The sequence below is a fragment of the Nannospalax galili genome, unplaced genomic scaffold (genome assembly GCF_000622305.1).
Source record: "Nannospalax galili isolate Female #2095 unplaced genomic scaffold, S.galili_v1.0 scaffold187, whole genome shotgun sequence".
In the NCBI taxonomy this organism is placed as follows: domain Eukaryota; kingdom Metazoa; phylum Chordata; class Mammalia; order Rodentia; family Spalacidae; genus Nannospalax; species Nannospalax galili.
This window is the reverse complement of record NW_008357584.1, coordinates 2,812,309-2,838,311: the sequence shown is the minus strand read 5'-3', so window position 1 is coordinate 2,838,311 and position 26,003 is coordinate 2,812,309. Positions and strand designations below refer to the sequence as shown.

The window sequence follows — 26,003 nt, the reverse complement described above, 5'->3', positions numbered from 1 at the left end:
AAAAAAGATTACAAAATGAGTTTTTCTCTTCATCTAATACATAAAGATTAGTTCAAAAATTGTAATCTCTTATCACTGTCTTCAGGCAGAATGACTGTGTTCTCATCTGTTATGACTTACAAAGCGAGCATCTGTTTCAGTAAAGGATGCTGTGCCTCCTTCCAGAGAAATCCCTGACTTGGCAGCATGTTTCCGTGTAAGACTAAAGAGAACATGTTCTTGTGCTATGACAGAAGTCCTGCATTTCATCTTGGGTCTAGGTCAGCTGGACTCCCTAGAGGCTTTATGTGGCCTGACTGAAGCCACATCGGGCTCAGGTGTTGGAGGAGTCTTACACTGAAAATTAAGGAAAGATGGTTAAAAAAAAAAAAGCCTGGTGTAAATATGTACCACAGTGTCTCAGTGTTATTTATAACATTGGAAAATCTTTATCAGCATCATTGCCAGTCCTGAATAAAAAAATAATTGGGACTGGAAAGTAAAAAATTAACTCATTATTTAAATGCCATTCTTACTTGACATCATTTTAATAACTGTGACAGATTGTACAATATGATGGACTTTTTAAATGTTCTTAATTATTTAGTGTTTTACTTTTGGAAATGGCATTTTTAAAAAATTGAGTATCTGGGGAGGACATTGACTAGAAATTTTGATTAGCAGCTAGTGATTTATTTGAAGTGAAGACATGTGGACAAAGAGTTCAGAGAAACTGTGGGACTCCAGAGAGTTCTGTGTTCTGACCCTGACCTTTTCTCCAGCTTAGAGAAAATGAAGTACATGGAAACTTGGGTCCCAGTGCCTCGGGAGTTCACTGAAGTTGCTTTTAGTAGAGAAGATGACTGGATTTTATTTGATCCTCAGCACAAAATGCCAATATAGCCAGTATTTTAAAGATAGGCTTTTCCTTCTTCAGTATGGAAGTGACTCTGAAATCTCTCCTCAGAACATGCACTGACAGTTAATTCTTTAACTCCTTGGAAAACACATGCACACACACACACACACACACACACACACACACACACACACGACATGAAAGTTGAAGAATGATTTGGTAAGGAAGACAAGAGAGGATAATAGGGGATGAATATGATCAAAGTACATTATATACATGGATGAAAATGTTACAGTGAAACAATATATGCGAATAAAAACCAAAAAATCAGGACAGGAGAGTTGGCTCAGTGGTTAAGAGCACTGGCTGCTATTGAAAAGGACCCGGGTTCTACTCCCAGCACCCACATGGTGGCTAACAACTGTCCTAACTCCAGTTCTGGGGAATCTAATGCCCTCTTCTGTCCTCCTTGGTCATTGCACAATACAGGTGAACTTATACACACTCATACACATAAAATAAAAATAATAAATGAAATGTTAAAAAACCCGCAAAATAATATGACAAAAAAATGTGTTGAATTCTTCATAAATGTTTTGGTAGGTATAATGGAAGTCATACAGACAGGCTCTGATTCATTCTTTCATTTTTCTAATGAAGAAAATGAAAAATATTTATTAGACTAAGTGGTCTAATTACTTTCTATTGCTGTGAAAAAAACACTCTGACCAAAACCAACTTGGGGAGAAAAAGGGTTGGCTTATAGCTCACAGTGCATCATCAAGGTAAGCCAAGGCAGGATCTCAAGGCAGGAACCTAGAGACAAGAACTGAAGCAGAGACCACAGAAGAGTGCTACTTACTGACTTGCTCCTCTGGCCCATGTTCAGACTGCTTTCTTATACAACCTAGAATGACCTGCCCAGGGGTGGCACCACCCTCCATGAACTGGGCCTCCCACATCACTCAACAATCAAGAAAATGCCTCATAGACATGTCCATAGTCCAGGCTGATGGAGGAAATTCCCCAGTTGAGGTTCCCTCTTCCCAGGTGTGTCAGGTTGACTACTGAAGCTGTCAACACACTAAGTTTAACATCATACTTCACACCCATCTACAGGAGCTAGGTAAAAGTGAGTCATTGGTCCATTAATCAATCCATACAATAAATAGTTGAAGTTTGTGTTCTCTAAGACACTATAGCAGATCTGCAGTAAATAAAGACGATTCTTACTTATTGAGAACCTCCATTTAGTAGATGGATAGACTTCATGGAAGCTGCATAAGGGGATGTTGTTCTATAGTTATGCCTCCTCAAATACACGTACTTATAGTGATGAGCAATAATGTCATAAACCAATATTCCATTATAATAATTAATTCAAAATACATTGAGACAAATAATTTTAATTCATTACTACTGTCCATAGTGCCCTGATACACATTAGATACTTAACAAATGTTTATTGATGTGCATGTGTTGCATAGCTTACAACAAATATGGGTGAGATGAGTGTAGTAAGGAACAGGGTGAGGATTTTCTCTCTGAAATAAGAAAGAATCTAGTTTCTGGGTTCAGAGCAAAAGTTAGAGCAGGGGTAGCAGAATATTTGGCTTAATGTTGAGACCCTGGGCTTTATAGAGTAGTCTTACCTCCTTCATACCATGTCTTCTGTAAAGGCCTGCACAGAACTACTAAGAAGGTCAAGTGGGTTGTGGATTGACCAAGAGAGCCACAAAATAAGAGGCTAAGGTACTTCTCTAGCTCATGTCTCATAGTGATACAAGTTGCTCCTAAATGATGTTGTTAAGGACAAATGTATTTTGAGCTGGGCCTGAAAGAGTTAACATATTTTGGAAAAATTAAACTAGAAGGAAGATATTTTGGAAGACAAGATGCAGACTATACATTAAACAGAAGATAAATACCTGACTGTAGGAGACTAGTGTGACCACTGAGATAGTTTAGATTCTTAGCCCCTATACTTGGCCCCCAGTTACTGAATTCACCTTGGAACTTGTTAAACTCTTACCCAGGCCACAGCTCTGAAGTGAGTCCTGGGGCACTGCATTTTTATAATACTTTTGAGATCTGACCATTAATTTGGAGTGCCACTGATCAGATAAGAAAGGTTGAGATTCTAAACTAAGGTTGTAGTAGAGAATAAAGACAGAAGAGGTAAGGAAGGGAAAGGTATGCCAATGGACATATCCAAAGATGCTTGAAAAACTGGGATTTGGAGTTCAATGGTGATGAGGATCTGAGGGCTATATTTTGCAGAAGAAACACAGCTATCTATACAATGGGCTAGGGTGAGGAGAGAACTGAGGAGAGATGGTATAATCCTGATTAGACAATAACTATCCTTACAGGCTGGAAAGAGTAAGGGCTTTGTCAAAATTACAGTGAGAGAAAAAGGAAAAGAAGATTTTCAGGGAAAAAAACTAAAAGGAAGAGCATGCCACAGAAGAGCCAGTAGTGTCCAGAACCTGAGAGATCAAAGATGAAGAACAGAACTTAGGCATGGGATTTGATGAAGTGGAAACTGTTGTTAGTATTACCACCACAACCACTGCCACCCTGTCACTACCACCACCACCACCACCATCATCATTGTCATTGTCTTTATCTTCTATTACTATTATTTTTGCTGATGCACTTTTACTTTACATATTGAGTTTCCTGGAAGGAAAAACCTGTTCAAGAGTAATTAAATTATGGGTCTTGTGACACATCAGCATATTGCTTTAAAAACAATATTAATTTAAATGTCACCAGTAGTGTGTGACAGTGGCTCAGCCATTCTGAGTGTTAAATGAAAATTCCTAGATGCTGCTTTCCAAAGAGTTACTTGGTATTTTCTTATAACAAACCCAAAAACGGTAAGAGCAAAGACAATTGTGGGAGAAGAGTTTCAGGGCTTTCCAGTCTGATGAATAGTAAAGATGTGAAGAAGAATGGAAGGCACCATTCTTGGTAAGAACTGAACAGGAAGAAAGGGCAATACACATGCAACCTGGACGGATGTCTTTCACATCTAAGTTATACTTTCAGCAGATGCCCGCGGACTATTATTTTTATTATTTTAACCTCTTTCTGATAAACTGAAAGCAAACAAATAAAATTGGACATTGAAGGAAGAATTTTATCAGAACCTTGTTAGTGGTGAATTAGTAGGTTTAGAAGATGAAGTTTTAGCAGTTTTTTTACTAAATCACTTTTAATTTGAAGATGTTGTTTTGTTTATTTTTGTTGTTAAAAATGAAATATGAAAAAACAAATGACCTTCTAATTATAAACTGGTACATCATGGGCTCTTTGGGATTAGATGTGAATGGCCACATTATCTGACGTGCTTGGAGTCAAATAAGTGACTGATTATTTTACGAGGTGTGGGAGGCTTCTATGCCTAGTATTTTAAGCAAAGCTGATAAACGTGACCTTAATTGGTATGTGCATAGCTGCCAACCCAAATGTGGGAGTACAGGACCACAACAATATCCTTTGGCACACAGTAGGTAAGGAGTTGCTGGTTATTCAGCAGCTGTGCAAGTGACAGGTTTCTGTGAAGGAAATCAGAGTTCCTCTTAGATGCTCAGAGAGTCCGTCTAAGAAATTATCTAAAAATTATGAGAGCAGTCAAATGCATGCCATAAAGACAAGTAAAACCAGAATGGTTTTCTAGGTAGGAATATAGAAATCTAATTGACTTAGTTTATTTTTTAAAAGAAAGGAGGAGTTGGAGAAGGAGGCACTCAACGAGAAAGAGCCAGGTTTGTCAAAGACAAGGGCAGCAGTGGCGGATACATGTGGTCTCAGTGACAGATGAGGATGTTGTGGAGGGCAGGCCAAAGGGAAGCTACAGCACTTAAATATTCAGCTTCCCCTGTGCTAAATTTGAACCCTCTGCTGGCCATCTGGATGCCCAGAAAGCTGGTCTTCAAAGTGAGAAGATAATTAGGTTTATGATTACTATGCCTACAAGTTATTGTTCTCATGATAAATTGTTAAGCTGGCATCTAAAGCCTAAGAGGGCCTTCTAGAATAACTCAGCCACCAAAGTCCAGTGTTGAAAAGAGTTGATGTCCAAATCCTACTCCACCATTTAAGAGCCAAGTCAAGTAGGATCTCTGATCTTATGGAAGAAAGCATGTCTCCTGCTCTGGCTCTCAAAAGAACAAAGGCCCAACCCACAGTCTGACCAGCTGGTATACACAGACCACCCACTGAAGGGAACTTGCAACTGCTATTATCGTTAATCTCTTTTGTGTCATTTATTTAATTTTCAGCTAATATAAAGCACTGTTTTAAGCTGTGCCCAACACTGAACAACTGATGGGAATTCCTTTCTCTTGGCACATGTCATCAGTGTATCATGAAGCAGAAATATCCATATATCCCATTTCTTTCATTTAAATGTCAAATTCTTAAGTGCAAGTCCTACATCCCTCTGCACACCCAAGTTGACATTTGCATGGCATGCTTTGGCTTCTGCCATGCCCTGTGAAGCCATTTATATAAATTCTGGTTCCCCACAAGAAATGCAGTTTGCTTGAAAATCATTTTAATCCTTGTTTTATACACCAGGACCTTAATAGATGTTTCTTGAATAAGTAAATAAATATTCTAATCAGAAATAATCTCTGCCTTATATGGGTTTAGTTAACCATCCCAGAAATTGCTAAAACACAGAACTAAGTGCCATAGCAAACAGGGTGATTTCTAAATGGAAAAAATTATGATAATATTTTTCTTTTATTTACCTTTCAATTATACTACTACTTTCATTTTTTATAAATAAACTCACCTGAAGGATTCAGACTGCTCAAGAGGCTGTAGAATGAGCCACCATTTTATTTTCAATGATAGGGTAACTTGATAAAATAGTTGGAAAGTAGTATCTATGCCAGTTGGTTAAATAAAGATATCCCAATAGGAGGAAAAAACCGAAAGGTAGTCTAATAAAAAACCAATACTTGAAAATATCATAGGAGAGTCATAACGGCTGTTGGGTATACTCCTTTGTTTTGTTGGAGACTGAGGCCTTGCCTGATGACACTGCAAAGCCATGCCCAGAACACAGACTTCTTACCCTGAGTTGTCCTGTCTTGCAGCTTTTCTGTAGCTTTGCACAGAATGAATTTGATAAACATTTGAAACAGGCTCCTCAGCAATCCTGAAAAACAAAAACAGAAACAGAAACTGATTATCAGCTCCTTAATTAAATTTATACATTCTGTATAAATCTGACCTGTCCACAGATAATGAAAAACATCGAATGAAAATAAAAAGGGTCTTTGACTTTGTTCCTTGCCCTATAGCTTGCTACTGATAATAACTGTGATCTCTTTTGTTAAATAATGTGTTTGATGGAGTGGGGCACAGCTGTCACTCACATACTTGTATGTATCACCTCTGTTGCTCTGGTTAAAAATTCACATATCGTGGGCTAGAGAGACGGCTTAGAAGTTAAAAGCTCATATCACTCTTATAGAGGACCTGGGTTCAGTTTGCAGGACCCACATTAGTACCTCACAACCACCTGTAACTCCAGCTCCAGGAGATCCAACTTCCTTTTCTAGGCTCTGCCCATATCTACACACACACACACACACACACACACACACACACACACACACACACACACAAATATAACTAAAATTAATATTTTGTAAAATTCGCCATAAAACTACTAGTCTTTGAACATTTTAAGTAGGTAATTCTGATAGAAGTCCAAAGATTAGTATATCTTCTTAAGGGTGCAATGAGTCCCAGTAATCTGTTCAATATGTAACAGAATAGTTAGACCTCTTGGGAGCTACTGTATTTTTCTCTTGCCTGAAAGAAGAAGAAAAGGTCAAGAAAGGTCATCTCATCTAAAACCCGAAGGTACACTAAAAGCCATTACCTGATCCCATCCCTGACACAGGAATGCTTCTCACAGTAAGAGCTAGAGGCTGCATCGCCATGTGTACCAGAAGCAATGCCCTTAAATTAGACCTCCCCAGAGTGTGTGAAGAGTAAGTAGGAACTATTTTTAATGGATTCCATCATTGCCACCATTTGAACTGAAGTGAAATTGGCATTCAGAACAGAAATGGCTGCTTTTCTTGAGTACTAGTTCTTACCCCTGGCTACACAGGAGAAGCAGAACGATTTCAAACCTATGGATGCCTGAACCCCATCCCAGGCATTCTTTGGCCTAAAGCAGTCATGTTTAAACTAGTTGCACTTTAGTTCCTGATGGAGTTGAGAATAAGTGATGCTTTCTGTTTGCTGACAACTGAAAGGCCACAGCCTAGCCCAATCATTCTCTGGGTTGTTCCACACTCAGCCATCTACTTATCATTTGGGAACTTGTTATTCCAAACTCTCAGAATCCATCCCCGAACTATAATGCAGAATTTCTCAGTCTGGGGATCTGCATTTTATATTTTACTAAGCCTTCACAGTGGTTTGAAATCAAAGTCAAGATTTTGATGCTCAGTGTGTTTCACAAACTGGCAGCATCTGAATTTCTTGAAACCTGCCCAAAATGTAAAGTCCCAGGCTACCGCAGCTCTACTGGAACAGAATCTGCATTTTAACAAAAATTTCAAGCATCTGAATGTGTCTTAAAGCTGTAGAAGTGCTGGTCTGAGAAACACTGGCCAGCTCGTGTTTCCATTGGACTTCAATGATCATCTTTGAGCATATCAGGTAAGACATCAAGATTACAGCAGAATCTAAGCAGGGAGGCTGTGCAAGAAGATGTAAAAAGCCTGCCTGAGGAAGATCCTTGTATGCACTCTGTCCATTATAGAAAAACTATTCCTTCTTATTAATAATAAGGGAAATCGGATGCCTTGACAATTACTGATAGTCTGTGCTATGTGTTATAAAATGTTTAAAAGATATAAAATGTAACTAATCCCTGGCACCTAGAGACAAATGAAAATGTTGGAGACCATTTTGGTATAATCTGTATGGATAAAATGACATGAAGATACTCAACAGTGTCAAAATGTAATGGCGCTATATTTGTATTAAATGATCAGGGGAAGCCAGCTGATTCTCTGACCCCGCAGTCATGCTCCATTTAGCCTGACTTCCCCAGGTACTCCTGGCCCATTTGTATTTAATTTCTTTTACTCCATGGAAGAGCTTGGGGCTTCCAAAAGTGTTTGAGCTCTGAAGTGTCAGAGAAATATGCCACAGGCTATATACTCAAATCAGTTTATCTGTAGTTCAAACCAAACAAAGCAAGGATGTGCCTCTCTCTCTCTGTCTCTCTGTCTCTCTGTCTCTCTCTCTCTCTGTCTCTCTGTCTCTCTCTGTCTCTCTCTCTCTGTGTGTGTGTGTGTGTGTGTGTGTGTGTGTGTGTGCGTGCGTGGTGCTTGAAGAATTGGCTCTGGGCTTTATTCTGTGGAAACAGCCATGGCTTCTAATATAAAGAGATACTCAAAGGAAAGGGCGACTCCTCACTTTTTCTTGTCGTCATCACTGGGGATGGAAGGGATGTTCTCTGTGTGTGCTGTATATACCATTGCCTCAAAGAATGACCAGGATTGGTTTGTTTTGTTGCCCTCCCCTTTTGTTAATTCTCTGTGTTCTTTTTCCTTTGTGCTGCACGATTAGGACCCTGCAGTGGGACACAGACCCCTCAGTGCTCCAGCTGCAGTCAGACTCAGAACTTGGGTATATGTCTGCTCTTTTGTTAATCCTTTTATGGTTTCTCTGCTACAGTTGTGCTAAAATGCTGGAGTCCTTGCTCTTGTTTTCCTCCCCTTTTGTTGAAATTTCCAGTTTGATAAGTTTCTTTCCTTCTGTTAATTTTCCTTATCAAGCTTTGGAGAAGTCTCTCTTTGTGGAAAATACCACAAAAAGATAGCTTCTGCTCTCCCCTTATTAATTTGAATTATTACATACTAACACCGTCCCCCCAAAAAATCACAAACCCAAACCCACACCTCCACTTAAAAGTGAGGTTATGCATTCTGGGATGGGAGATAGATTTGCATTTATCCTGACCATCCTCCGCTCTTACTAACATGCAATCCTGTCAAAGATCCCCATTAAAATGTTGAGTCTTGCTTGTGCTGTTTCCTTTTACCTCTTTGGAGAATTCACAATACACTCTTAATTTCAATTAAATTTTGAGCAGATATATTTCTGTGAAAGAAAAAGCCAATTTGCTTAATATCTCAAATATTTGATGTTGGGTTATGTCTCCCAAAGATAATGTTTTCAGATGGAAATTTATCAGAGGCTGAAAGGTAGCTTCGGAGTTGAAATATCACCAGAAAGAGTAAAAGTTTTAGTTTATTTCTCTTCTAAGACTGGCGTTATCTGTAGTCACCCATGAGCTATTTCCTGGGGCCTGCTCTCGCAGCTTATTGTCAAGCTCAGAAGAACAGATTGTGTACTGTTCCCAACTGCAGTTTAAAGCAAGTTTCAAGTTAAAGCAACTTGAAATCAGCCAAGGCGGGGCATTTACAGCACAGACTTTGAGAAATGCTGCCAGCCAGGGCTTGCCCTCCCCTCAAGCTGGTATCACCGCATTTACCATCGTACTACTGATGCCTCCAAAATGTAAATAGTAAATTTTATTTTAGCATATTATAACACTATTTTTTCTAAAAATAAACTACTATATCTCCAAGTGGGCATCTGTTTACTTATTATTTATCCTGAATTTTTCAGATTCCTGGGCATATGTCTCTGGGTTTCTCTCAATTTCAGTGCCCAATGTTTCTGCATTTCAGGTTGAATGGCATCTGCTTGTCCCCTTTGTGTATGCAAAACTTCTTGGCTGAGTTTCAGTGATGATAAACCAGGGAACCCAACATTTTAGTTAATGAGCATATGGTCTTTGCTAAGTTACTTTTTGTCTATTTTGTTAGACCATTCATTATATATTTCAAATTACATTATTTAAATAATCAAGAAATGGGGCTATATAAAGCAGAGACACAATGAATACATAGTACTTTGCAGTTCCAGAGAATTTGGGAGTACAGATTTTCAGTATGGATAGTACTTTTAAAAATTAAAAGGGCTAGGAACTGTATGTGGTGGCATCTGCCTTTAATCTCAGCACTCAAAGGGCAAAAGCAGGCAGATCTCTGTGAGACTGAGGCCAGCCAGGAAATTTGGGGCCTCAGGAGAGACCCTGTCTCAAAAAAAAAAAAGGCAAAAACCAGGTGTGGTGGTGCATGCCTTTAATCCCAGCACTTGAGAGGCAGAGGCAGGCAGATCTCTGTGAGTCTGAGGCCAGTTTGGTGAGCTCCAGGCCAGCAAGGGCTATCTGGTAAGACCTTTTCTCAAAAATAAGAAAGAAGAAAGGAAAGAAGGGAGGGAGGGAGTGAAGGGAGAGAGAGAAAGAAAGAAAGAAAGAAAGAAAGAAAGAAAGAAAGAAAGAAAGAAAGAAAGAAAGAAAGAAAGGAGAAAGGAGGAAGGGGAGCTGCAAGAGGCTCACTCAGATTCATGATTTAGGTGCATTGCAGTATTGTTAAATTGTACTCACTAATATGGAACAGTTAGAAATGTTCTCATTTGCACGTTTTCCAGGCGGAAACTCACTGTTGACTATGCTGATTCAAACCTACTAGGGAGATGACATATCTGTGGCTCTCGCCTCACCTGCCACACTTTCCCTGATAGTGGAGGCAGTGAGTCAGGGAGGGAAAAAAAATGTCAGACTTTCTGTTCAAAAAATGTCAGACTTTCTGTTCACTGAAAGGGGTATGCTTAGAAAGTTTTGAAGGAATGTTCAGAGAATACTTGAGAAAAAATTGTTCTAGCCATGTTAGAATTTCAAAAATTATATCTATGAAAAATTCCCTTTTTGGTTGTTGTTATGTGCAGAGTACATATAAAATTTTATAAAATGCTCCTTAGGCAAGTTCTGTTTCTTCTTTGTAAGGTAAACATGAAATTGACCTTAACCCACAATTCATTCTGTAACTTCATTTAAGAGCTGTATTGAAATATAAAACAAATGCACATAAACTATTCAAATTAATAATTTGACATGTATACACATTCACGAAATTATCATCACAATCAGGAGAGTGCACATGGTCATCACTGCAGAAAGGGCTCCCAACCTCTACTTGGATTTTAATTATTTCTTTTCTTAGACTTATTTTGTGTTTAATTTGCATTTGTTTTGCTAGCTTATTAAAGTGGAAGCAGAGGTTACTTATATATTATCTTTGTGCTATTGTTAAAATTTTCACTTGTTTGGATTTTTGTTTAGTCAGCCATCTTTGAAAGAGACTTAAGCATCAAAAATAACTTTATTCATGGAGGTAACATTTGTTTTCTGATGTTCTTACTCATTCCTGTAGGTTCGTATTTCTGCTTGGTGTGATCCCAGTTCTCTTTGGGAGACGTCCTGTAGCATTTCCTGTAATGAAGGCCTCAGTGCAATGTCCCTACTTGTTAGTTCATTACAAAAAAAGGGGTTAAATTTTTTTTTAGTTCTGTATGCCTTGTAAATCTTTGTTGAATCTTTGTTTGCAGAATATATTTCATCAAACATACGATATTCTTGTCTCTGATATCAGTTGAAATCTGCTGTCCCTCTCCTTTAACCCCCTGTATGGAACATGTTCATGTTTCTGATTTCTGATGCCTTCCTTTTCATTTATTTTAACAATTTTAGTTGTTTTATTTTAAGAATTTAGATATACCATGCTGTTTCTTTGTTTTCTTTCTTCCCATGTCTAGGGAAGAAAGCAAATTTGGGGGGAAAAATGGCTACCATTGTTTCCAATAGATTTTTTTTCTCCTTCTCTTCCTCTGTGAGGATTCAAATCACATGTATATTACATAATACGTAGTTTATTCATACCCAGTGAATCTGTTTATTCTTTTCTGAGTTTATTTTGGATAGTTTCTTTTAATTTGTCTTCAAGTTTGCTAATCTTTGGTTTTATCATTTCTAATCCATGAAGCCTATTCAGTGAATTTTTAATTTCACATATTTTAATTTTTGTCTTTGGAGTTCATCTTGAGTAGTTTTTCTGTCTTCCATGGCTCTGTCTGAATCAGAAATACAGCTTGAACATCCTTGTTGGTAGTCATCATCTTTGCTAGTTCTGTATACATTTGGTAGGGCCATTTGTTCTGTGTTATTGTTTCAGTTCACTGTTTCTTCAAATGATTTTTCTATCTGGAAACTCCATCCATTATAGGTGAGATATTCAACTTTCCTACCATTTTTGTAATGCTGTCAGTTTCTCCGTTCAGATCTAACAATAATTGCTTTACATAAATTTTATGATGTCAAATGCATGTGTGTTTACAACTTATGCATTTCTGTTGAAATGACATACTTTTTATTGTAAGATGCTCTCCTTTGTCCTTAAAGACATTTTTGTTTATATAAGAGTAGCCATTATTTTTGGCTACGTGAATTTTCTACACTTTCATTTTCAACCTGCGTGTGCCCTTGAGTTGAACATGAGTTTATTGTAGATACCATGTATTTGAATTTTGCTTTTTAAATTCATTCATGCACTTCATATCTCTTGGGTATTGATCTTAATGCATTTACACTTAGGTGTCATTGACTGGGAGGGATTTTCTGCTCTCAGTTGTTAACCATTTCTGTTTCTCTTATATCATTCCTTTGTCTCTCCTTTTGTCTCCTTTTGGGTTTTGTTGTTGCTGGCTGCCTGATGAGCTTCTTTACCTATTTTTCTTTTTTTCCCTTTTCTGTTTTGTTTTTTTGGTTTTTTTTTTTGTTTTTGTTTTTTGTTTTTTTTTTTTTTGAGACAGCATACCCCTGTAGTCCCAGCTGGCCTACCCTGGCTTTGTGTAGACAAGGTTGGCCTCCATCTCAACAGAGATCTACCTGCCTCTGCTTCCCAAGTGCTGGGATTAAAGGCATGCACCATGCCTGGCTCTTTTTCCTTTTGTTTAGCTTTCATAGGTATTTTTGTAGTTTCCATGGGACTAAGTAAAATATAGGTTTAAGCTGATAACAATTTCACTTACATTTTAAAAAGTCTTTTCATCTCTTCTCCCACTTTGCATGCTATTGTGTCATAAATCTCTTCTATTTTTACATGTTACTTAATATAATTTAGTTATTACTTTCTATGTTTTGGTTTTTCAGTTTTATATCTAAATTGAAAACTACCCACCACCATTGTAGTAAAGGAATATTCTGTCAACATATTTACCTTTACTAGCGAGTTTCACGCTTTCTTTTGCAATTTTGCTACTATTTGTCATTGTTTCATTTCATCTAGAATAACTCTCTTATAAGCCACATCTCCTCAGCTTTTGTTTATCTGGGCAAGTATTTTTCTAGCCTTAATTTTTGGAGGACATGCTTCCAGGTACAGTGTTCTCAGTCAGCATTATTTTCTTCTAGCTCTTCCTGTGGTCTGCAAGATTTCTGCTGAGATATTTGCCTAGAGTCTTATGGGCATTCCTTTGTAGGTAACAAGTAATTTTTTCCTGTTGTTTTTATTCTGCTTTTAACTTTTACAACCCAATTATAGAATGCTTCTGTATGGGTCTCTTTGTATTTATCTCATCTGATGGTTTTTGGGTTTCCACTTTCTTTTTCTCTCTCCCATCACCTACATATTATTTTATTTGATATTATCCCATAGTTTCTGTTAGCTATCTTTGCCTTTTTTTCTTTTTCTTCCCTCTCCTTCTCCCCTCTTCCCCTCCTCTTCATTGTTTATGGAACTTTTCTAGTAGACTGTTGTCAAATGCACTCAGAATGTCTGTTTGATCTGGCCAATTGTTTTTCAGCTCAGAATATAACCTTCAGCTCTATAACTTATGCTTGGTCCTTTTTTTTTTCATTTAGATTCTTACTCTGTAAGGTTTGTAATGCTTTCTTGGAAAGCACTGGTCTTCTGACTTGATAAGCATCTTCATGATTGACATTTTGAATTCTCCATTTCATTAGTGTTGGTTTCTGCAGATTTATGCTCTTCTTTCCTTGAAATATATTTCCTTATTTCTTCATTTTCCTTAGCTCACTGCCTGGTTTCAGCATGTTGGGCAAAACAGCCATGTCTGCCAGTCGTCACAGATAGGATGTCTTGAATAGAAGAGGATCCTCATTAAGCACCCCTCCCAGTGGGTCTGGATGTTTCTTAAACCTCTGTGCTCATCCAAATTGGTATCTTGTTTTTGTGACTCCCAGGAGGATAGAAAACACTAAGTCCCATGTGGGCTCTGAAACAGAAGAGATAGGAACCAGTCCCTCGAGTAGCAGCTGGAAAAGTTGGATTGCTAGATGTGTGGTACAATTTCTTCTTTAGTAGGAAGAGGCTGGGATCTGGGGTTTATCACCCACTTGACCTACACAGAGCCAAGGAAAAGATTTGTGGTAAACACCTTTATGCTTGTTCAAATTGCATGCACTTTTAAATCTTTGTCACATCCAGGAGTCAGGCAAACGTCAGTCCCCAACAGCTCTCAGACACAGGCAAGTTAGTGACCCGTTTCCAAGGTAGCAAACAAAAAGTTGGGAGTCTAGATGTGGAATCCTATTCCTTCCAGGAAAAACCTTCAGAATAGCCTTTATTTCTGTTGTGGGGAGGAGCCACAGGGGTTATCTACACATTCATTTAACCTCCAAGGACTAGAAACTGCCTGTTAGCTCTAACAGGCTAGAGATTTAGAAGCCAAATCCTTCTATAGGAGCTGGCAAAGTCAAGATAGCAGTATAAGTCCTTCCATGAAGAAAACTAGGCGGTGAGCTTTGTCATTAAAGCTAGATGGCTGAAGTCAGGGGAAGAGTCTTCAGAGCTGCTTGGAACCCCTGCTTGTTTTCTACCACCCTCAGGGACCTAGTGGGTACTTGAGCCCATCAGCTCTCAGAATAGGTAAATTAGAGCTAGACTTCCAAACAGTCACTGGAAAAGTGATACTTATTACTCAGTTCAATTCCTTCTAGGGAGAAGTTGCAGCCTTATATTCATCACTAAAGTTAGGGGTGGGAAGCTTGGGATGTGTCCACATTCCCACGGAACTAGTATCTGCTTTCCTTGTTAGCTTTTGGGTATAGACAATTTAGAAGCCAGACCCCAGGGCAGCACCTGGAAAAGTCAGACTTTTAATGTCCAGTCTACACCCTTCCAGGTAAATCTGCCAGCTAGTCTTTATTGCCTGTTGTTCTGTGCTAAGCTGGGGGAAAGAGATTTTGAACTCCTGTTTTAAAGCTGCCATTTTTCCCCCTCTGTCGTCCCAGGGAGCTAGTGAATGCTGAACCCCACAGCTGCCAGAGATTAGGTATATCAGGAATCGGCCCCTCTAACAGGCAACTATAAAAATTGGAACTCTAGAAGTGTGGTCCAAACCCTTTAGTTCTCAGAGAAAAACTGAGAGATGAGGGCTGCTCCCAATGTCAGAGTTGGGGTTTATAGTGAAACGGATCTCAGCTTTTTTTATTTTATTATTACTATTATTATTATTATTATTATTATTATTATTATTTGGTCTTTTTGAAACGGGCTCTCCCTATAGCCCCAGCTGTCCTGGAACTCACTATGTAGAGCAGGCTGGCCTTGAACACACAGAGATCCGCCTGCCTCTGCCTCCCCAGTGCTGGGATTAAAGGCATGCAATACCACACCCAGCAGGCATCTCAGCTTTTTACACCGATTTTAAAGTGGAACTTTTTCCTATATTCCTGTGTATACTGTCTGTCATGTAGTTTCTAGTTTTTTCTTAGAATTATTGATTCATGTGTTTACTTGGTGCCCCTGTGGGGTGGAGGGAGCCCTGAGCTCCTGATCTTGCTATCTTCTGATGTTCTGCCACTGATTGGGTATTTTTTATGGCTAGCACACATTCTAAATACAGCTTCTGTGAGGGCTAGATATATTTGAAACCCTAAAAATCTGGAGGTTTTTTTTTATTTATTTAGTTCACTTGAAAACAGCTTCATCCTTTGGGGCTTTGCTTTTAGGTTATTTATTTATTATTTGTTGGGGCTTTTGATACAGCTTGGGCTCCAACTGAAGATTCTCCGCAGCCTCAGCTTTCACTGTGCTACTTGCAGGATTCTGGACTAGCACTGTTGCAGCACTCAGCTGACGACGATTATTTCCTGCTTCAGAGACTAGATTGTCTAGCGTTCTAAACAATTCCCCATAGGAATCTGGGGTTGTGTTGAGTCTTTTCAGTCTGATAGGAACAGGGGCAACATTCCTGTCCCCATGCTACCCAGGTCTGTAGCATGCAATCCCTTCAGGTACTTTTCCCCCTGGTCTTGTGTAGATGCCTTTGAAATCTAACTGCCTGGTTCCCCTGGAGTCTTCATCTTCCACCTGGGGCATCTGCTGCATGTCACCTGGGTTCGCTTCCTATACTGGGGCCTGGAAGCCCTCTGAGCACTAGAGACTGGGACAACTGTGGACTTACCTTGCTTTCTTGCTTGTTTTCCCTTTTGCATGTATTGCTGTTATTATTTTCTTTTGTCATCATACAAGCTTCTCTTCTCTTCAAACAGCTATCTTTGTTGTTTTGGTTGTTATTTCAGCTGGAAAGGTATGACTGTTCCCTATGACTCCATCTTGAACCAAAGCACAAATGCGCTGACACTTGATTCTGGATTTGTATGTTAACTATGTGATCCACAAATTAAATAGCAGAGAGAAATTTAGAAGATGGGATGACATTTTTTAAAGCTTCAAGAAAATTACAAATAAAATGAGAAAATAAGTAAAGCTTAGCTTCTTTTTTTCTAGCAAGCCAATTCTTGTCAATGTACTAAAAGTGCTTTGCTTTCTTAAACTAGTGTAATAGAATAAGCAAATTAAAAAGACTGGAAAGGGAACTGGAGACATGGCTCAGCAGTTCAGAGCATTGGCTGCTCTAGTAGAGAATCCAGGTTTGTTCATAGCACCCACAAGGTGGATAACAACCATCTGTTAACTCCAGTTTGAGGGGATCTGACACCCTCTTCTGACCTTCATGGGCATTACACAGCATAGATGCACGTACATGCAGAGAGGCAAAACAATTGCATACATAAAATAAAAATAAACAAATAAATGCGGAAAGAAAGGCTGGAGAGACGTCTTGGTAGCTAAGAGCACTGGTGCTCTTGTGGAGGACCCAGGATCAGCTCCCAGCACCCACATGGTGTCTAACAACTGTAATTACAGTTCCAGGGGACCTGATGCCCTCTTCTGACCTCTGCAGGCATTGCATGCATGTGATGTACTTACATGTAGGCAATGCACTCATACACATAAAACAAAAAGATAATTTTTAAAATTTTTTAAATTTTTGGAAGGAAGAAATAAAATGACCAGACATAGGGAACAAGTTATGTTTTCCTAGAGGAAAAGAAACATGCAGGCGAGGAAGTAAATAAATGTATCTGTGAAGCTGAGCTTGTGTTGCAAGAGTTTGAAGGAGAGGTTATAACTGTAAATGTTCTTTGTTGTCTTGTGGAAAGAGCATAAAAACCAATGTCCCCCACAAGATGTTCAATCTTCAGAGAGATGGACCGAGTCTATGGAAGACAAGTGGGGCTGGGAAGGGAGTAAGAGATCCAGATTATAAGCAGACATCAATCAGCAGCAGCACTATCATCCAGCCCCTCTCCCCAAATTAACAGGATTTTTTGTGGCTTCTATCTTTGTTGAAGCTTGCCATCTGTGTTTTCTGTATGCATTAGTGCATTAAAACCTTGATAGAGCTGTTTGCCGATTTGGAAACAAAGAGAAACTGGGGGAACTGGAGCTGTGAGCAAGTATTTGGCTGCCCCTTCCTGAAGAGGAACTAAGAATTTCTTCCAGATTTTAAGACTTTTAGCAGGTGGTAACCTCTTTTTCTTTCTAAACCTCTGTATTCTTAGCTGAAAAAGATGATATTACCCTTGAATCTACTAGGCACCACCCCAACTAACTCCAGTGATATATAGAAATTATTTTTTCAAAAATAAAAGGAAAATGGATATATCCACCAACCCTTATAAGCCCAATACTCAGGAGGCTAAGACAGAGGGGTCAAGAGTTCAAGGCCTTGGGGTTGATAAAATGGCTCAGTGGGTAAAGGTGCCTGCTGACCTGAATTCTAGCCCTTGAACCCATGTGAAGGTAGAAGGAGAGAACCAACTCCACAGAGTTGTCCTCTCACTTTGACATGTGTGCTGTGGAGCACACACATCTAAAACACACATTATACAGAGTGTGATGGGGACCCTCTTAGTGTTCTTAGTTTCCTTAATAAAATAATTTAAAACTGGACTCAGAAGCTTGAGGATAATTTTATTTGAATTTAAAAGGAAAACCCTCAGGGCAGGTGAGGTGCAAATCTCAGCAGTTGCCTGAAGAAGAATGGAGGAGAGAAGGGAAAAGGCCATGCATTTAGTGGACTTTGGAGGTTAGGCATATGGTAGACTGGCAGCTGTGCCATGGGAGAGGGGAATAGCTTTAGAGTTGGTTCCTAGTACCCATATGGTAGCTAACAACTGTCTGTAACTCCAGTTCCTGAGGATCCGACCCCCTCTTCTGGCCTCTTCAGGCATCACATATGTGTGCATTTAGATACATGCAGGCAATACACTCACATGTACAAAAAAAAAAAAAAAAAAAAAAAAAAGTACGTTATCTTATTAAAGCAACAATTATCCTGTTTATCTCGTTAGCATGTCATAAGTGAGCCCATCTTCCTAGGGGCCAGATAATTGACCTGGCCCAACTGGAATGTTAGGTCTCCACCCAGAAAATCTGTTCCCTTGATCTGAAGGTTTTTTCTTTCTTTTTCTTGTTTTATTTATTTATTTTTGTTTATTTTATGTGTGCCTGCATGTATGTAAGTGCACAAATGTTGTGCAGTGTCCTCAGAGGTCAGAGAGGGTGTCAGATCCCCCTGGAACTGGAGCTATGGAGGGTTGTTAGCCACCATGTGGGTGCTGGGAATTGAACCCGGGTTCTCTGTAAGAGCAGCCAGTGCTCTTAACTGCTAACCATCTCTCCAGCCCCAGGAGTTTTTTCTTATCAGACATTTATTGCTATTGCAATATGTACCCCCACACACACACAAAATAATAATAATAATTATTATTATTTTTATTATTTTTAAAAATAGTTCAAGGACAGCCTGGGCTATACAGTGGGACCTCATCTGAAATAAAACAAGCTCTTTCAGGATACTACAAAAATGTGTAATCTTCAAAGTAGTTTTTATATATTGGAGAAAAAATATTCTAACTGGGCTCTTCTAGAGGTCTTTCCAAATTTAAAATTTTGTTATTTGCCTAGGCAGTAATAACCTTAATAACCTTTGATTTTAAAAAGACATCTACTTGATTTATTCTTCAAGCATTGTCAGTTTAATTTTCTTCTTTGTGATGTTTGGGATTGAACTCAGTGCCTCACACATGCTGAGACTCAAGCATGCTAGACCCGTGTTCCGCCACAGAGCTACATTCACAGCCCTGTCAAATGATCTGTACTCTGTTTAGCTCTCTGGTTGGAGTTCATTTTCAGTTTCCCATGTAACCATGCCTGGTGCTTTCTGGAGAATCATGTATGTTGAGCTGCTGAGCAAGTTGACAATGTCTGCCTCTTCAACAACATCCAGTAACATTGTCTACAAAATTGAAACATAGTCAGCATCTAGGGAAGTATACTTCAGAATCTGTAAATTCAGATGAATGCTGACCCATGAAAAGATTTTTAATTTGATCTTAATGCATCTGGTCAAACTTTCCTTGCACTTTCTTTGCCTCTCACAATGATCATTCAATTGTCCCTAAATATTTCTCAGAAAGTGGCTGCTGCAGGCCTTATTCTCTGCCCTGGAGAATTTGAGGAATCTAGTCTGAGATATTTTCTATTCCACAGTAGCAATTACATTTTCAAAAAGGCAGTGTTCCTGTTTCCAGGAAAATGAAGGCCATTGGGGAAGGAGGTGTACTCTGGCTGTGGAATTCAATCACTTGGAAGAGTCTGTAAATATGTAGCTTTATGTTACAAATTGTACAAAGAAATAAAAGATCATTCCAGAAAAATACTTTATAGCATATTTTCATTTGTGTGCAATATTGGGAAAAAATCTGTCCTTTTTGTTTTGAAGGTCTGGGATTTTATGCTTGAGCCCACAGCCTCCACCAGGATGGTCATGACCATTTTAACTCTTGTTCATCTCAGAAGTGCAAGGTTTACCTGTGTTGCAAAATTCAAAGCAGCCCCTTAGCTACACCAGTAGACTGAACCTGAGTTGACATTTGCCTCTTTTCAAGAAGAAATGTTTTAGCTGCCAAACTAATATCTCGCACAGCTAGAAGTGAATTTCATGGAAATGAAATAAATGCTTCCAAAATGATTTTTAATGCAAATATGCAGAATGAAAACTTATCCTTGAGCTAAGTGGGAAAGGCCAACTACCATGCTGTTTCTCTTAGTGGAAAACACTCACTCTGAGCACAGATGATGTCTATGTGTGTGGTAAGGGAAACACAAAGCCAGCTATTTCCTTGCTCCCTGCCAGTGGGAAGCTCCTTCCTCAGCTCTAGAAGTCTGTCCCTAAGATGCCACAGCTTGTCATTGGCTGATACCAGAGCACAGTATATGGGGAACAAATGAACTCCTTATCATTTTTTAAACCTTTTGTGTCTCATGTACTCTTCATACTCCTTTTCCAAGGCTGCAGTATCTGCTCAGGTCACCCTCTATAAGTGGCTCCCAAAGGCCATATTTTCAACTTTGTCTTCTCTGAGCTTTATTCTCATGATTGGAAAATTCCTCACTATTAACTCATCCACTCAAGACTCAAGTTTAATCTAAAATGCAGATCTTTCTGTGGATTCCCCTGTGCCTTCCAGTTCTGCCATTCTTTGTTTTTCTTCTTATAAGCCGTGAATCCTTGAATTATCACTAACGTGTGAAGTGAGCTACCAAAGTTATCCTCTTCTTGTTTGTCAGAGTCTCCCAGTGCAGCATTCCCCTCCCAGTCCCACCACTCTGGACCAACTAGCCACAGTTCATGAGACACTGACCATGGATGCAGTCATTGTTTTGAATACCCACCTCCCCCTTGTTGCTTGGGGAGACTTTCTTCTTTTTAATTGAGTTTTGAGAATTTTATACAATGTATTTTGAAAATATTTAGACCCTCTCCCCTATCTCCAGCTCTCCTATAGACTCCCCATATAATATATATATAAAGGTCTATCAGATCAAATTTATGTTCCCAAATATCCTTTGGTATGTGCCCATCCACCTGAGCCTGGTCAGTTTATCTAGCATCACTCCCTTAAAGAAAACTGACTCTCCCTCTCCCAGTAGTTATCAGTTACCAGTAGTTCCTCAGCTAAGGTTGGAGCTTCTCACCCATTTATCCACTTCTCTTCAGGAATTTTGTATGGCTTGAGCTTGCATGGGTTATGTGCATGCTGTTACCATTGTTGTGAGTTCATATGAGTAACTTCCCAGCTGCCTGGAAAATTGTTTCCTTGTGGTCATCCACCACCTCTGGCTCTTACAATCTTTCTGTTCTCTCTCTGCAATGGTCCCTAATCCTTGTTTGGCAGAGGCTTAATATAGGTGTCCTATTCAGGGATAAGCACTCTGCAGTCTCCTATTATCTTCACATTGGCCACTTTGGACTTTCTGGGTTAATCACCATCTGCTGCATGAGGAAGCTTTTGCTTGTGAAAGTTGAGAGGTGCATTAATCTTCCTTCTACCCCATGTTCTGCTATGTTCCCTGAGCCTTAGGGGTAGAGGTTGCACTTAGGGTTGGGTACTTCACAGACACTTATTCTCTGCATTTTACCAGTTGTGGAATTTTGTAATAGTCTCCATTTGTTACAAAAAGAAACTTCTTTGATGGGTTGTAAGTGGTACACTTGTCTGTGAATATAAGGATCTATATTTAGAATACAGTAAGAAATTACATTAGTCTAGGGATGTGACAAAAGTAGGTTTTTCCTCTAGGATCTATGACCTCTCCAGCCATGTGTATTTGGCTATGTTTACAGAACCATACATGAGTTCCCTCCCATTGAGAAGACCTTATGTTCAATGATTACCCCAAGATAAAAATGCCAGCATTGCACCAGTAGAGATTATTTGCTGGGCCACTCATTGTGGTTCAGAGACTTTACAGCTGGGTGGGATCATTGATTGGTTTTCTTTCTTGGAAATTTGTATTATATCTTATGATACTATGTGAACTAGTCTTTAGTAGAAGGCTTCCAGATCAATTCCTACTTGATTTCTCCAAGTCCTGTGTCAGAAGTATATCCTGTCTTCAGCAATAGGCTCTTACCTTCAAGCAAGGTCTGGAAGGCGACCAAGGGCTGTGGCAATAGCTTGTGTCATTTTGGGAGTCTCTTGTGCTACCAGGATCTTTCAAGTTGACCAACAACTTGAAAAGAGGCTTCTTGGCACTGTGTTTTTTATGGTACAGCCTTCTGTTATACATATGCACTCATGTATAATGTGTATTTTTCAGTAGACTTTTGAACAAATACATTTCCCTCTGGTTTTTCACACTACCGAAGCATTACTTATCTCTCCTCTCTCTCCCCTCTCTATCTATTCCTCTTTCTCCACATTCAGTTTGCAAGATGCAGTCACTTTCCACATCCGGCCCTGACTTTATTTAGATTTGTCCCCCTGGTAACTAAGTGACTGTGTTTTAAATGTTGTTTTGCAGCTGCTACTCTCTTACTCAGTAACTTCCGTTAATTCTTTGATGTCTAAAAAGTCTAAGTTCTTTAGCCTCCAGTGGTCTAGCCTCAATATGCCCCTCTACTCATTTCCCATTGCTCCCAACTCAGAACTTCAATTGTGCAGAGATAGATTCTCCAGGATAAAATGTAAATTTAGTTCTCAGATGTTCGAACATGCTAGAATATGATCCCCATTCCTTTCCGCTTATCTGAGTCCACGTATCCTTCAGGATGCAAGCCAGGCCTTTCATTCTCAATGATGCAAGCCTCATTCATTCCAAACATATAGTAATCTGCCCATCATATCTCCTTTCCAACTTAGGTGACTCATTCTCGTTTGCCCTTATTTGCTACTCAAATTCTTATTTGCCTTTTGATGTCTGTGTTTCTGTTCCTTGTTCTCTTTGTGTTGAAAGGATCTGGCATGGTGCCTTGCTCAAACACAGTTTATGGTTGTAATAAATGATGCTGATCAAATTGATTCTTTTGCCACTCCTCCGGGACACTATTCCCCCACATAAAATATTTTACAAGGAAGAAAATTTCACTCTTATCACTGTCACTCTGAGGGGTTCGTCTTTTAAAAAACATTTTAGTAAGAAAATCTCTCACAGCATCTTTAATGTACCATGGATGACACATTGGCTTTTGACCAACATTCTGACTCTTCCACCTCATCCACCCATACTTCTCTCTTGCAAGCAGATATAATTTGTATGCCATCAGCATTTGAATTTCCCATTGTTGAACACTTGGAAACTCATTCAACACCATTTTTAAGGGTTTAGCGAGCCACTGCTTATGAATTCAAAAAGTTTCTTAGATGACTGAGGTATATTTTAAAACTGACTTTTCTGTGGTTAAGTTATTAAATTCTGACATTAAAAGAAAGTCCTATGAATGTGAGACTGTCTCTGTCTTGGAACTTACCTCCCTGTATCACTGATGGCTTACAAAATGTATCATCCATTCAGAAATAACCTGTTATCTGCCTTTCTGTGCTCCCCTACTCAATATGGATACTGAGAAACACTAACAAAAACTGAACCTCGGAAAACTGGGTGTCCACTTATGAAGAATGAAGTTGGGCCCCTAGCTCATACCATATACAAAAATCAACACAAACTACATCAAACACCTAGATGTGAGAGTTCAAGCTATAAAACTCAGAAAACAGGTGCAAACCATCAGGATACTGAGTCAGGCAATGACGTTTCAGATACACACCTTTGCAAAGCACAAGCAAACAATAAAAAATACTTTTGGTGGAAAATGTATGCACTTCAAAAGACACCATCAAGAAAGTAAAAAGGCGACTTAAAGAATGAGAAAAATATTCATAAGCCATATATCTGATGCTTGAAAATAGGCAAAGAATTTGAATAACATGTTTTTCCAAAGAAGATAGTCAAATGAGTAGGAGGCACCTGTAAAATATGGTGAACACTGTCAAATGTCAGAAAAATGAAATTCAAGCAACAGTGAGGTACAACTTCACACTCACTGGAATAGAATGATAAAAAGTCAGATAATAGTAAGTGCTGAGGTAGCTGTAGATAAAATGCAGCTGTCATGTGTTGCTAATGAGAATGCAAGATAGCAAGGACTCACTGGAAAACAGTTTGGCAGTTCCATAAAAATTAAACATAGGATTACCGTGTGACCCAGAAATGTCACTCCTAGGTATATACCTAAGAGACCTGAAATGATATGTCCACACAAAACCATCCACAAATACTCACAGCAGCTTTATTGTGAACTTCTAGGAATGAAACAACTCAAATTCTACCCCCTGAAGAATGGATTAAAAATAATGTATATCCATACAGTGGAACACTAATCATCAACAAGGAGAAATGACTTACTAATTAATGCTATAACAATTAACCCTGAAACAAATGTGAAAGAAGTAAGGCCAAAAATGTAACGCACTACTCTTTTATAAGAAAGAAGTTGGTAGTGGATTTTACTCACCAAGAGTTAGGGAAAGGGAAAATGAAATTTGACTGTCAGTGAAGGGATGAGATAATTTGAGGGGAAAAAAAGCAGTTATATAATGAGACAGTAGTGATGATTATACAATTTTATTACTATCTCTCCAAAAAATACCAAATTGTACAGTGTAAAAAAATAGGATATGCAAATTAAAGAAAATTGGAATACCTTACTGTTAGTTTTTGACCGAAGAGGTCTGCATTCTCTTAACTCCCAAAGCAAATCCCCCACTCACCAAAGTTCTTGACATGACAAAATGATTTTCCCACTCAAGTTCTCCCTTTCCTCTGAAGGAAACGGGGTAGTACTCGCTCTGAAGTCTGCTGTGCTTTCCCTGGCACTCCATACGCTGGCATTAACGAGCATCTCTCCTGCATTGTCCTGCATGTCGAGGCAGTGCCTTCAGAAGCTGCAACCTTGTTGTCCATGACTTTGAAAGGAATAGAAGTCTTTTCAAAAACTAGAGACAAGATGTGTTATCTCATCTTTGGGGAAACAAAAAGAAAAACCTCTGTGTTCTGTGAGGACATATTCTCCACTGTATTGAAATAGTGCTTAAATACTATTTTTAAATATCAGCAAGAGTTCCTTGACACTCTTCTATCTTTGAAGGAGGAGAGCCCACTGTACACCGGATTCCAAAGGTGATGCCTCTTTTCCCTGTGCTGTCGGTTTTAGGACAGAATCCTTTTGCACAATGTGGGAACAAGTCTATAGAACGGGAAATCTCTTCAACTTTTTAGAGATGATAGGCCATGCTTAGTTCACACTTAAGGTTTTTATCTTCCTTAGACAATGAAACTCTGCACACAGCTAACAAACCCATGCTAATCTTAATGTAGGGAGACACGTTAAGGTACAAATCTCTCTTGAACCAAGAGACTGATAGAGGAATGGCAGCAATGATTTATGAGGGAGTAATTTTCTTCTTAGACTCCATAACATCCTGCTAAAGACACATTAAAACGACCTGGGCAGACTGGATGCTTAGTTATGTTTTACCCTGAGCAGAGCCAAATAACCTTCTCAAACTTCAAGTAGCTTTGTGTTTTTTTATTTTCAACTTTTCCTGTTAGAAATTAGGATTCCAAGATGGGTGCAATGTGGTTTTGCTGAGCCAACTTACTCAGAGTTAGTAAGACTTAAGATAGCAGAGAGGACACCATCCTTACCCCTAACCCCATGAAGATGTGGCCTCCATGTCACATTAGGGCACTGTCAAGCCAGCTTGTAAGGGACTGTGGTACCATTGACAAGTGTGTCTGGGCTTCCTTGCCTAAGCTTTCGGTTTTCAACGTAGAATACATTCCAGCTATTGATTCATGTCTGTGCACTGCAGTTACTGTCACCTAATGTTCACCTTCTCACACACTCCTTCATCTTTACACCTGCTCTGCTTCCTACAATTTCATAAGCTTGGCCCAGAAATATCTTCACCTTTCAGTGGCATTAACCCACATGCTCTGAAATTTAGCTGCTGAGTGGGGAAGTCCAAGGATTTTGTTCAGACAAGAAG

At 39.1% G+C, this 26,003-nt stretch overlaps 1 protein-coding gene across 7 annotated transcripts in view; it reads left to right on the top strand.

Annotated features, from left to right (window-relative positions):
* The window catches only part of Dync1i1 (dynein cytoplasmic 1 intermediate chain 1), a 320,675-nt gene that overhangs the window by 58,958 nt on the left and 235,714 nt on the right, over positions 1 to 26,003 (top strand). For 4 of the 7 annotated variants that reach the window (XM_008855222.1, XM_008855225.1, XM_008855221.2 and 1 more), the window contains exon 5: positions 8,456 to 8,515. The exons of the other annotated variants lie outside the window; for them this stretch is intronic. In XM_008855222.1, coding sequence (XP_008853444.1) covers positions 8,456 to 8,515 — 60 coding nt within the window. The remainder of the gene's footprint in view (positions 1 to 8,455; positions 8,516 to 26,003) is intronic. 7 annotated transcript variants of the gene reach the window in all.